This window comes from Patiria miniata, unplaced genomic scaffold (assembly GCF_015706575.1).
Source record: "Patiria miniata isolate m_02_andy unplaced genomic scaffold, ASM1570657v1 HiC_scaffold_22, whole genome shotgun sequence".
Lineage (NCBI taxonomy): Eukaryota > Metazoa > Echinodermata > Asteroidea > Valvatida > Asterinidae > Patiria > Patiria miniata.
In genome coordinates this window covers 9,444,120-9,458,575 of record NW_024037061.1, presented here as the reverse complement: position 1 = coordinate 9,458,575, position 14,456 = coordinate 9,444,120, and the positions used below count along the sequence as shown (strand labels likewise).

Genomic DNA, 14,456 nt, shown 5'->3' with positions numbered 1-14,456 from the left:
GATGATGCTACATTATTCATCGTTTCTTCCATAATCGACAGGGGTGATAAAAATAACTTTTAAACTAATAACTGTAAAATTCGTCTATTTTAAGGACTTGTAAATTAAGAATAATTTGATGTTACAAATTAAACTAAATATTATGTGAGGCTGTATTCAAATAATTACGTTTATAACCTTTACTTTAATTTAATACATTTTAATATATGCAGCCACGTGTCTAAACCCCCTTAAAAAAATGAATGATTCCCTTATATGTTTTGATGTCAGATGTACGCGTGGTGGTTGGCACGGCGCGACTTCGCCTTGCCTTCCTGCGTGCATAGACGACGAACGATATCGTTATGTCATGAAATTTTCCATATACAACTGCGTAGATCCCCGCCATCTTTTGTGACCGGGTAGAGAAACGCCGATATTTTCGTCATTTTTGGCCCTCTAAAACAGCCGATCGCAAGCTGAAACTAACGGGAAGTGGATGTGTGTGTTGTTCAGCCAAGCGTTGGTGTAGATCGGAGCTGGAGTCATGAGCATCGATACACTTTTGGAGGCTGCGAAGTTCGTAGAGCAAATCGGACAGTCTACACGTGGACAAAATGGTAAACGATGTTTCGATGGGCGGACGCGGATGTACAATTGTCTCAAACTTTTAATTAATTTTTTCACCCTTTTTCTAGTTTTTCCCCTCGATTCCTGGTATGATCGTGAAGTTCGAAATGTAAACGTATAGACTGTGTGAATTAAAAGGAATTATCAAAATGATGTTGGCATTTTTTTTTCATGGGAATTAATTCATCATCAATGTGATTCACTCGGCCTCAAGCTGACCTTGTGTTTTTCACTGAAATTGAATATTCATAATGGCTAAAAATAGAACGCATGCACCGTGTGCACGTGAGGTGGTTGTCGTGCATGTCCTTACAATTACATCTCCCAGTTACATGTACATGTATGGGGACTGATTTTATGAAAATGGAGCTTATTTATCATGTTCGAAATTTTAGAAGGCAAAGCAACAGCCTGAACAGGCCTCAAATGTAGGGAAAAAAATGTTGCAACCAGACGCCACTTCTAATTCAGCGGTTGTGTACAAAGTCTATGGAGAGCTTGTCAAGAAAATTTTATTTCCTGTAATTGAAAAAACTATTTCCTAACAAAATTCAAAATGTTTCTCACTCAGTCCTAGATTCATGTCGTATCATCATTTTTGCAATGACTGACCTTTACTGAGATGATATATGAAGAAACAAGTGGCGTCAGGTTGAAACATTTTTTCCAAATTTAGTTTTGAGAACAACCCTTGATTTGATCAGAGAATTCCATGTTGATGTTCCCGTGCCATGGGGTCCACCATCTGACCATGTGGTTACATTGTTTACTCATGAACATGTACGATGGTGTGTGGGTCCTAACCCTGCCAGGACTAGTCCAAAAATGTGGGACTCTCAATACTGTGAATGAGAGTCCAAAAACTTAAGGTAATTGTCAGAAGTTTGTGCTGCGTTAAAAAACAGTGTGTGTTGCTTCTTACAATGGAACTTCTGCCTCGCTAAATTGCTGTTGTGAGCATTGCATCATCGAAAATTCAGCTGTTAATTCTAACGTGTAGAGAGTTATCGAAATGCAAACGCGAGACATCACATTGATGTGTGCTGCAAAAAAAACATTTACAAATGTACACATGTATACCAATTATATCTTCATTTACTAAATGTCTTCCAGTTTATCCCTAGAGCATTTCCTTTGAAGTAAAATAGTGGCATGAAATGACTATGAGTTGAAGCAGTTATGGGCATTGGATGGTGAGATCAACTGTTCAAAAGTTTTAATTCTTGCGCAGATTGATTATTCTTTGTTCCAGTTTAGCTACTTATTGTAATGTACGTATATAGGCCTACTGTGCCCTCCCCCCTTCCATAGACAACAACACCCCCCCTTCCATAGACAACAACAACAACACCCCCCCCCCCCCCCCAGCTGTCAGAAATGTTCTGTTGCCATTGGCACTGAGCAACATTTCAAAGACGTTTATGCACATGTTTACTTGGTAATTTAAGCATTTCACTCAGTTTTTACCAATTGGAAATTTGTCATATTCCCAGATCCTGGCTTGTTCGGCCTCAGTCAGAATGGCCAGAACGCAGCCATCAGTGGACCGAGCTACGCTGGGGTCTCAAGCAGCCCGGGGTCGTCACCGGGCTCGCATAAATCGTGGAGTCCAGTAGCGTCGTCCAGCAGACATCAACTTTCAACCTCCAACACTGACACATTCGATGAAGGGGATGACAAACGGTATGAAAAATGAAATGAAATCTGTGCCTATTGGTGTAAAATTCTCAGTTTGTTTATTGAGAGTTGGTCAACAATTCTAAATGAAATGGCTGATATGCACAGCTGTGAAATGCTTAAAGGTAGAGTAGATCATTTTCAGCTATCCAAAAAAGTAACTGACAAAACTATTGTTGAAACGCATACACGTACTTGGATTAAAGATGATAATGGTACTAAACTCCCTGTGAAATTAGTCTTTCTGGCATGCTGTCATTTTGAAGAACAATAACAGAAGGCCTTTTTTTTTAAATTACTGTTAATAGTTCGTTTTCTTGACAGTGCATACGCGCGCACGGCTGCTATTATTCGTCGGTTCAGTGTGTGACATCGCGTAGCTGCAATCGGCTGAATGAGAACGTGTCCCAGACGCTGATTTTGGGCACATTTCAAAACATGACTCGGCAACTTTTGAATTGAAATCGAGATCCTAGAATATTGTTTTCTCAGAATATATATTGACAATATCTGATATGATATTTTTTTTAAAGGAGGCGGGAGGGAAAAACGCAGCGGTCAGGGATGAGATACTGTGTCTTTTTTTAACTTGGCCTCATTTGTCATTCAAGTGTCAATTTTTTATTTGTTGAGTACATAGATATATGAGTAGTTTGCTATTCATACATAAAAATCATTCTTGGAGAACGACAGCATTTTAAAAGTTGTACATCAGAATTATAAAATCATAGATGTCAAACACTAACAGAGACAGGAAAAACAGTGGACCTCAATATTGATAGAATAACCCAGTATGCATACATGTACTGATGTAGCATCCAACTGTTGCATTCGTTCATACTCTTCCATTAAATTATAATGAGAGTTACAATTTGATACAATATTAATTGTTTGAATTTCATGTACACTACATGTGCACGCATGAAGATAGTCGGTCAAATTAATTTAGATTTTTCAGTATGCAATAAACAGCTTGTGTAACCCACTGCACACATTTTATGTTGGCTAGACTTCGCTGTAAAGCTTCTTTAAAAAGAAACGACATCACAAACCTTTCTAGATGACTGCACCTGAAAAATGAGAGCAAGTTGTATGCAATGTACATGTATGACTTGTTAGGCCAAGTAAAAAAAAAATAGTTTCCCATGCGGGCTTTTTGAAAAGAAGGAATGGAAGTTAGCAAATTTTTAAGATGGCAGATGGATTCTTCCATTTTCTTAACTCTTTTGCCATCTACGTTTCTACCAGATGTTGAAAATGTACAGTTTTGCTGAAAATAAGTAAAAAGGCAATATTGCAAATTATGTACATGTATGTATGATTTAAAAAAAAAGTAGACGAGCAGGAAAAAAGGAAGCAGGCAGGGACCAGAAACTGGTTTAATTTTGTACTTGGCCAGATCCCTTCTCATTAGAACTGAATTAAACAACAGAGGAAATTATAGAAGATCAACACTGTAATGAAGAGTCCTCTTTAACCCTAACCGAACTCAACCCATCAAAGTTCAACAGCAGGTTTTGTTTAAAGGGAATACAACATTTGCAAACATTGGAAAACAAAACTACCAATTTTTTTACGAAAAGCTTACTAGGATGTTAGTAAATGAAAGTCTATAAGCATTCTGTAAAATTATGGCACCTGGTGTGAAGTCATTTTCAAGAAAAGTCGTATTTTGTATAAATTTCCAACGGTGGTCGGCCAACCACCGTTGGAAAAACCTAACTATTTTTCAATTACTGCTCCAAATTTACCATTTTTTTTTCAGTCCAAATTTTGTTTGCTATTGGTTACATATTCATGAACGGGTGCAGGCCAGCTAGACTGGTTTCCTTACCTTACAATTTTCCGGTATCCATAAACTGATTCTCATCTTTAGTGGAGTCAGGGAACCAGACTACTTGAACGTTTTTGTTTTTCTTGGTTTTTCCAGCATTTTCAAACACAAAACTTCAAACTTGTCAGTGTGACAATATTTGATCTATTAGGCCAAAAAAAAAAGTCTCCGGTTTCTGGTATGGAGCTTGCCCCAAAAGTGGTGCGGCGACGCGGCTTTTTTTTTTTTTTTACCTGATTTTTTTTGCTTCAAATGTCGGCTGATGTCTGCAAATGGTGCCCGACTAAACTTAGTGCAAATATATGGGAGTCCAGAGAGGCCACATAAAGCTTATTCTCGACCATAGCCCAATCTAAAAACACGTTAAAGTTTTGCAGCAGCAGGATTCCAGTCAAACCAGTGAGTTTGGCGGTTTTGAGACATCATCTTTCATTGAAAATTTTTTTTTTTCATTTTGCTGACGCGCATGGCTACGGCGACGCGCGCGCATACCAGAAACCGGAGACTTTTTTTTTTGGCCTTATACTAACCCCTCAAATAGCTCATTTCTGAAAATTACAGCAAAACAAAATGAGCAAAAGCCAATGATGTACATGTACATTCCCTTTAAATCTGTTGGGATAGGTACAGTACCCCTAAACTGATGGTCTTTTACACTGGGGTTGGCATACCTCCAGAAACTAAGTCCAACAGTGTGTGTGTACAATTTCCCATGTAGGTGTTTGCCAGAATGGGTATGGTTCCTAGTAAATTAGGCTGGGGAGTTAGGGTTAATATTAAAAAGGTGACTAACATGACTAATGGCCAGGTTTTTGCAATCATTTCATGTTTTAGATTATTTACTTACCTTCAAAGGTCTGTGTCACATGATATCACATGATGTCGTTAGGTACATGTACGGAGAAAAGTGGGGAAATCCCACTTGTTGACATCTGATCTGGCAGCTGTTATCACATATTATTTATTATTTAATTATTATTTATTATCAAACTCTCAGAGCCAAAAGGTCGAATTGCGGTTCAGTGTACAAATAATTAATTTTAAAAAGTAATGAAAAAGAAAGAAATGCAGAAAACTTGTCATATTTATAGGCAATTGTACCGGTAGCATATTGGAGCAAAATAATTGATTTTTTTTTTCAGTGTAATATAAATAGGAAACACAACACTTTTTTGAATGGCCTTATGTTTTTAACCCTCTCTCAGTTTTCTTGACATGATATTGATTTCTTCCAAATGATTTCATGAAGTTTGATACAGTTTTTGTCTTAAGCAACATAGACAAATATACTTGTGTATACCCATATTGTAGAATGTGCTATGCCTTGTCACATGTGTAATGTAAAGGGGAATACCGACACGTTGCTGTAATTTCCAGAAATGGATGGATTGGGGTTTTTTTTTGGGGGGGGGGGTTGTATTCTATCATCTACATGTATAGCAAAAATTGTTACACTGACTTGTTTGAAGTTTTGTGTTTGTGTGTACCGTATGCTGGGAAAACCAATAAAAACAATCATGTTCCTGTAGTCTGGTTCCCTGACCCATTTAAAATGAAACAGAGCAGTTTATAGACGTCGGGAATGGTAAGGTCAGGGAACCAATCTACATGTAGCTGACTTGTATGGTTTCATAGGTGTGTATAATCAATCACAAACAAAATGTGGACTGACTAAATATGGTAAACTGAGGGCAGTATTTGAAGGGAAAAAACAGTTTTTCCAATGCCGGTCAGCTGCATGACCAGCATTGGAAATTGATACAAAAATACCACTTTTCTTGAAAATTACAGCACACCAGGTACCATGATTTTACAGGATGCTTTAGACTGTCATTCACTAACAGTCCAGCAAGGTATTTCATAATCATTTGGTAGCTTTGTTTTTGATGTTTGCAAATGTTTTATATATCCCTTTAAAGGGAATATACAACATTTGCAAACATCGAAAAATAGAACTACCAAGTTTTTACGAAATACCTTACTAGGATGTTGGTAAATGACAGTCTAAAGCATCCTGTAAAATTATGGCACCTGGTGTGAAGTCATTTTCAAGAAAATGGTATTTTTGTATAAATTTCCAACGGTGGTCGGCCGACCACCGTTGGAAAAACCGAACTATTTTTCATATTCTCCTCCAAATTCACCATTTTTTTCAGTCCAAATTTTGTTTGCCATTGGTTACATGTTTATGAACGGGTGCAGGCCAGGTGGACTGGTTCCCTTACCTTACAATTTTCCGGCATCTATGAATTGATCCATTTTATCTTTAGTGGAGGCAGGGAACCAGACTACTCCACCATTTGTGTTTTTCTTGATTTTTCCAGCATTTTGGAACACAAAACTTCAAACATGTCAGTGTAACAATATTTGATCTATTATAGTAACCCCTCAAATAGTTAATTTCTGAAAAATTACAGCAAAAGCCAATGATGTACATTCCCTTTAAAGTAAAAGTAAAATTGTGACTGCGTGCAATGTACATGTACACGTGTACAATGAATGTGCAAGTACAAGCCACCCTATTGACTATGGGTTTAGAACCAGTCGACAGTCATGTGCTCACACAGTATATGATTGTGCTACACATGACTCATTGAACATTAATTTTTGTGTCAAAGTGAATCTAAAATGACACGAAAGCTGGCCTGCATCTGCACTGCCACAGTTTTGTATATATTTGAAGTTCAAAAGATTATAATGAGTTGTGTCAAACTTGTGCAGCAATGAATTTACACTGGAGTGTATTTGTAGCAAATATCCATTCTTCTGAAATGTATAAAAAAAAACAACAACTATGAGACATCCCATTTTTATACATTTTTTGTGTGTGCAAAAGGCACTTTTTTAAACATTCTAAAATGTTACAACTGGGGGCGCTGTTTGTAATGTCACTTTAGGAACACACTCTTAATTCGGATTGGGGTTTTTCTCTTCAAATTGTAAGCCAAAATTCTGCTTATTGAAAACATTTGTGCATCAAGTTTTCTCATTGTCTTACTGTCATAATAAACCAACAATGAATTACTGAAAGCACAGAAGTAACCACAGCAAACCCCTAAAATTCTGGTGACTGTTTTTGCTTTAAGCAGATGTGAAACTGAAGTACATGTATCTGCCTTGAATGACTTGACAGTTTTGCTCATGAATATGAAAATTTGCATTAGCATAAAAACCAACAGGACACAAATATGCCCTTAAAATGGCAACATAAATATTAAAAATCCAGTTAAATGGAGCACAAAAGGTACAGCACATTTCAGGGATTGCATTTAAAAAAATTCCATTCCTTTGAAAAGAACAATCCACAGATTTTACAAACACTTTTTCAAGCTTTGTTTGAAACAAAACTTTGCCACGCCCACTTTGCAGGGGCGGCAGCTTGGACTGCCGCCTTTCGTACGCTTTGCCGACAATCAACTCGTGAATTTTCAACTCATGAACACACATACCGATACTTTGTACACACCGTTTGCACTTTAAAGTATGGGCTCCGTGTGCCAACAAAAGAGGGCGCCCTTTTACCTAGCAACGACGTCTCATGGGCGGGACACGTACATTTCGCTGGTTGACACGCATGCACACTTCCTTGTGTGTGATGCACGTACACCAGGGGATTTGTATTATGAACACGCAGTGGCCGCGCTTCGCGGCAAAATATTGCAGTCAGGCAAGATGGTGTCGTTCGGTCACCCCCAACTGTACTTTCTTTGCCGGGGGGGGGGGGGGGTACTCGTGAACGGAGCGAATAGCAGTGATGAAAGTCAGTCAAGAAGAAAATACGGACCGTGTTTTTGCATAGAGAACCAAACTTGTAAACATATTCTTTCTTCTAACGTACCCCGAGGCTAGATTACAGTAATGGGTGTCTGAAATCCTGGAATAATGACTTTCTTTATACACAACTAACAATAGCATTTTTTGTATGGCTTTTGTTAACAGATCCGGTACAAGGGAAGTTCATAACAAGCTGGAGAAAAACAGGTGAGGGCTGGGTAAAACAGAAATACAATTTATTTTTTATTTTGTAGAAAAGATTCAGTTCTGACTTTTTCAGACCATTTCACGGTGGGATACTGTACCTCTCATAAAAGCAAAAAAAAAAAGAAAAATTTATATTCATATATTGCAGGAAAAGTGTGCAAATTGACAACTTTCTTTCTTTTATTCAGGAATGCAACTTTTCCTCGGATCCGCTGATAAATTTCCTCATTTTTTAACCTCTCGTGAATGCCATTACAAATTGAAAAACACTGTACAAAGTCTTGTGTGGTTTAGAATTTCCTTGTTTTGTATAAATTCCCAGTTGCATGCCTGTTTTATTGAAAGCTGGTTCTCATGTGGGTAACATGTTTGTTTTGTTTTGTTAAGCAGCTATCGAATAAATGCAGGCTTTCAAGTGTTCCTACTTTTCCTACTTTTTCCTATCTTGCTCCTATTTTCCTACTTTTGTTTTGAAATTTCTACTTTTTCCTACACGTGCTTTTCCCTACTTTTTTGTCCCACAACTGAAAAATGAAATCTCATTGGAAAGTGTTCATAACAGCGTCACACAATGTCATAAATACATGTATGCAAATCACACAATGAAGGGCTTGGGCGCAGGAGTACTGCAACTGTACTTCCAAGAGCTTAGTTGAGGATGGAGCACAAGTGTTGTGAGTACAGAACATGCCAAATGAGGCTTATGGTACTGTGGACATGGGTGGGTATCAACGAAAAACTCCTGAAAGCCTGCAAAGTTCTATATTTATCCTGAATTTGCCCTCCAAATTAGTCCTACTTTTGTCCGTTCTTTATTTTTAAAATTTTGATCCTACTGTTCTCCTTCTTTTTCACCTGGGCCTGCTTAAAAGCTTGCAAATATGTAACTTTGATTTAATAAAAAATTAAAAAGTTGTATTTAACAAATTATGATTATTTTTTTTTTCATAGACGGGCCCAGTTGAAGGAATGTTTTGACAACTTACGGGATCAGATCCCAAACATGGACAACAAGAAACTGAAGCCGTCCAATCTGAGTATTCTCCAGGGAGCATTGAGATATTTGCAGGTACGAAATTGTGAAACAAGTTCACAAATAAATCAGATTCCGGATTTCATTTTTAGTGTCACTCTTTGAGTGTATTATTTGCCAGTTGGCCAAATTTGAGTGCAGTTATGGATGTAAATCCCATTGAAAATTAGGAAGGTTGTCATTTTTTATCGGATGATTAGCTTAATTTGTATTCCTTATAAAGTGTGGCCATTTACACGTGTAGTTATGTCCAAGTAGCGAAAATGGGGCATTAAAGTGAATATTGAAATGTTTTGGAAGATGCAATAGAGTAAGCGGTAATCCTATGTTACAAGGAAATTTGGAAATGATTAATTTTCTGGTAATCACTTGAGCTCAAGCTGTGCATAAACATTGTCACTTAAGCGTAAAAACAAAACATTTGGGGGCGAGGGAGTTATTTTGATGTTATTATTCGATTACCTCAAAGGTCTTGGTCCAACTTTCATCTAAGTTAACAGAATTTCTTTGTTATAATTTTGATCACAAAACACAATATTGTCAATAGGGCTCTTTGTTCCAAAAATCAGTCAATCGACTCATAATTGGAAATCACCTGTATTTCTTGATTTCTTGTAAATGACAGCAAGCCAGATAGAATAATTTCATAGGGTGCTTAGTACCGGTTCGATCTTGAATTCAATTGAAGTCAATTTTTGATAATAATTTTGAAGATTACTTTTGGGATAAATGTAAATGATCCTACTAGCCTTTATCCTGCAACTTGTTTTCCGAAAGGCCCTGAAACGCAAGGAACGAGAGCTCGAATACGAGACAGAGAGATTAGCGAGACAGAAGATTCTCTACCAGGAGAAGCTTGCCAAGCTCAGCGGCTGCTCCTTGCCTCCTTGGAAGAAGGCGGAGCCAGAGCCAAAGGAAGAGGAGGAAGAGGACATGCAAGACGATAAGGAGGATGACAGGGATTCAGTCTCAACGAGCACGTCTACTGCATCAGGTAGGAATAATCCATTATGTAGTTCTTGGATAGTTTTCTTCTTCGCAGCAGGCCTTAGTTTGGAGTCATCTTATTTGATCTGAGTATTGAGAATCTTTCGCGCAATAAAGTTTGTTAAAGCCAAGTGCATGTAGGAATTTTTGCAGTTACCCCGTGTTACAAACAGGTCGAATGATAAATTCTGCGACGTTGTATTTTTGAACCCTAAGTTTGCTGCACTCAACAATATCTAAACAAGTTTTCCAGATGTTGAAGTCCGATGGATTTGGCATGTAACGCTTCACACACATCAGTACAGATTGAAGTCCTTGATTATTAAAGTATTTGCTTTAATTAAACAATTAAAACAATAGACAATGAAGGTCGGTTTACATTGGCTTACATTGGCTATTGGCTTAGATCACAGAGCTAATGTTTGTGAAATGATTCCATTGTTAATGAATGACAATTGTTTTGATTTACAGAAGCAGAAGAAGAAGAGAGGAAATCCAGAGCCCAATCTCCTGAGAAGGCGATCCCAGCTGTCCAGATGTCCGATCCCCAAGGCCCTCCAATGGTCAGATCTGCTCCCTTGATGGATCACGTCATCAAGGTCACACAATCCGTCAAGGAACAGTCGGGACCGTTTCTCATCAGTCGACAAATCGTCACCCGTGTGCCGGTGTCGACTGGAGCTACACCGTCCCAGCAACAGCAGCAGGTTGCAGCTCAGATGCCTGTCGTGGTCAAAGCGCAACAGGTGCAGGGTTCCAACACCAAGAAAACCAACCAATCACAGACAGTCAAGGGTCCGGCCACTCAGATGCAGCCGTTGGTCGCTGGTGCCAAACCGCAGGTGGCAACAGCGAAGGATATCACTCCACATCGAGAACTGGAGGTAGTGACGCAACGAGTCGCAGCGACCCAAAAAGTTGTCATCCGGCCTCAGTCCGTGGTACAGCAAGTCAAAGCCCAGCCAACAACCACCCAAAAATCGGGTACAACGAAACAACCTCCAGTGCCTAAACCACCCACTCCGAGCCCAACACAGCAAGCACCTGTTCCTAAGATAACTTCTCACGTTGTCAGGCAGTTTCATAGTCACTCCTCGGCAGTCTCAGCTGTACAAGAACACTTGAAAAACAGAGCTCAGAATAAACTGCCTCAGCAACACAAAAATCCAGTCAGGACAATTTCACATGCAACACCGACTACCGAGCCGGTCCCTGTTAAGGCTAATGTGTCCATGGTAACCACAGCAGCAGTTGCAACGGCGAGCTCAACGGGTGTCTCGAGACAAACCGTCAGTCAACTGCTCGGTAAACAATCCACGGCTGTAAGGCAACCGGTTCGACGGACAGACAACAAAGCTGTCATGCAGAGGGTTTTGTCGCACCCGTTCAGTCCACGCCCACAAACGGTCGACATCATGCCCAAATCGCCAACGACTTTAACCAGCAGTGACACGGCAGTGGCACAAGTCAGCCAGTCGACTCCAAAGTCAATCACCGTGGTTGCCTACAAAGAACCACCTCCCAGCAATACAGCTACTTCAATCTCGGCAGCCAGTAGCAGTGTAGCCCTCAGTGTTTCTAAACAAAGCGTACCATCCTCGATACAGCATGTCACACCTCCACCAGGCATGCCAGGACTAGACATGAGAAACCTGATCATTCCCCACTACCTCCCGACCCAAGGGCTTACAACCGCGATGCTCAGGCCAAGTTTAACAAATCCTGGTGTACTGACTGCTGCCAATGCGGCCCTCCTGAACCAAGCCATGGTGGCAGGCTCTCGGAACGTCGCCCCACAGTTGCCAGTCCCTGCGAGTAAAGACAGCAGTCCCGCTAAACTCCAATCATCTGTCGCCGGTTCGGTGTCGTTCTTCTCGACTGCCGCAACTCAGCAAAGCAAGGCGTCCACGGTATCGCAAACCAAAGCGCCCTCACTGTCGTACACCACCCCCGTGACCCCGGGTCACCCGTTCCTGGCCCCGGGATTGACCTTACAACCCGCGTTACCTGCTCTCACTCAGGTTCTGTTCACGCAACCTCCCTCGCAGCCTCCCATCGCTTACACCATCGCTAACTCGTCCCCGGCGCACATGCTAGTTAAAACCACCGTTTCTCCTCCATCGGTCATCAGGCATCCGTTAGGCACTACAGCTGGAACAAACATGCCGCACATTGGCACTACAATCGCTACAGTCGTCGGGACGAGCACCAGTAACACGCAGACGACTGTCGCCATGACAATACCCCCGGTTGTGACAATTGGTGCCCTGTCTCTTAATCCGTTGCTACATGTGGGCACCAATCGGGCGCTTGTCACCGCGCCAACATATACGACCCTCAGTCATGTCGGTCAGTATCCGCACTACAGGTTCCCGTTTGCCGGTCAAGTTCCCATCATATCACCGGTGACATTCACCGGTAACCCTAGCAGCGCAGCACTGCCGGTGACTTCAGTCGGTAACCCAGCCACAACCAATGGAAAAACTTCCAACGGTGTGATAGTGCACACCGTAGCGGTCCCGGCCGCGATACCGGTCACCAGTTCCTGGCTCAATGCAACCGGTATAAGTAACGGAATACCAGTGAAAGAGTTGGTGTTGCCAGTTCCAGCAACGACATCAGCATCAAATGTTGTCATGGTAACAACTCAACCAGCAGTGACAGTAGTCGCAAATAGCTCACAAGAGGGCAGTGTTGTAGACAGCAAAAGTAGTTCTGGCTCCAAAGTTTTGGTAACATCCAGTAGTTAAAACTACATATTTTATGCCTGCAGATTATGTTATAAACATATTAGTCATGTTCATATGCAATATACATGTACTTACCAGTAAAAGCCTACAGGTATTCTGCCCTTATTAATTCACTGCAAAAAGTTACATTGAATTTATATTTTAGAAACGTACATGTTGTACCATGCAAGCCACGTTTTGTTTCTGTAGTTGGTATTTCATTTGCAACATTTCTGTGACAATCATGAAGAATAATTTGAACCATTTTGGTTTTCAAAAAAGTGCATTAGTTCCTGCACACTTAAACGTATTTCAGGAAATTGAAGCTAACTCAAAATGTTGTACTTCATCTGTGGACATACTGTTGCAGTTCATGCCCACATTTTTTTGTACGTTATCAAATGTAGAGTGCCAGAGTAGTGTTTTAAGTGTAAGTAACATTCTCTGCGAATAACCTATACCCTTTGCCAGTTACATTTGAATAACATCTGGTACACTGACTTGCTCATAATGCTTGGCACGTTTTAACTTTGAATTCTCCCGACCAAAGACACTGTTGCTATATCACATGATCCGGGGCAAGCTCTTGCATAGTTACGTAAGAGACGCTCAGCACCAATACATTGTTCACAATGGGTGAGAATGGCACAAAGACACCAGACCATGCCAGAGCTGGGGGTTGCTAGCGTAAGGCTTGCCCCGAATCACGTGATATAGCAACAGTCTCTTTGGTCTGGAGAATTCAAAGTTAAAATGTGCCAAGCTTTCGAGCAAGTCAGGATACCAGATGTTACTTGAATTTTAATACATGTAATTCGTAAATGGCTTATTGACATTATTGTTCAAATATTTTGGAGAACAATTCAAAAATATTGTTTATATTTTTGTCGGACGGTTTTTAGTCAGAATAGTCGGTCGGTAGGTCAGTCAGATGGTTGACAGTACATGAAGACCGATCATTAAGCCAGGCCAACTCTGCACATGGGCAACTCACCAGGGTTCGCTCATAAGTCCGACGCCTCATAGGTCCGACGCCTCATAAGTTCGACAAAATCGCATCCCCTAACCAAATAAAGGCCCATAAGTCTGACGCCTCATAGGTCAGACGCCTCATAAGTCTGACTCTCATAGGTCCGACACCTCGTTTTCCGACGTCAGACTTATAAGGCGTTGGACTTATGAGGCGTCTGACCTATGAGGCGAGATAAATAAATTGTATGCCTCATGAGTCCGACACCTCGTAAGTCCGAAATTTCGGACTTATGAGGTGTCGGACCTATGAGGCGTCGGACTTATGATACGGCCCTAACTCACCAATGCCATACTGCATGTTCCAACCTTACACGTCATATGCGTGTGAATGCATGTTGGACTATTGTGCACGCATGTCGGGCATTAATAACACCCGTGATTGGTCAGAACAGCATGGAGGCGTGGCTTAATAAAATCAATCTATTGGGATTAAATCAGATCTTTCTTAAATATCGCCTTGTGGTTTGTTTCACAAATATTGCACTGCACATCCAGAGACTAGTGTTAAAGACAAAGTGTGCATAACGATATGTGTTCTACTGATCTTGAGAAAAGTGTACATATGCTATTTTTT

General features: G+C 40.4%; 1 protein-coding gene across 1 annotated transcript; it reads left to right on the top strand.

The window, feature by feature from the left end:
* Positions 1–263: 263 nt before the first annotated feature.
* Positions 264–13,381, top strand: LOC119730539 (mucin-2-like). Its single transcript, XM_038203512.1, has 6 exons — positions 264–599; positions 2,103–2,292; positions 8,060–8,101; positions 9,053–9,170; positions 9,912–10,128; positions 10,593–13,381. The coding sequence occupies exons 1-6, from the start codon at positions 527–529 to the stop codon at positions 12,869–12,871; spliced, it is 2,919 nt and encodes a 972-aa protein (XP_038059440.1). The 5' UTR covers positions 264–526; the 3' UTR covers positions 12,872–13,381.
* The last annotated feature ends 1,075 nt before the right edge of the window (positions 13,382–14,456 follow it).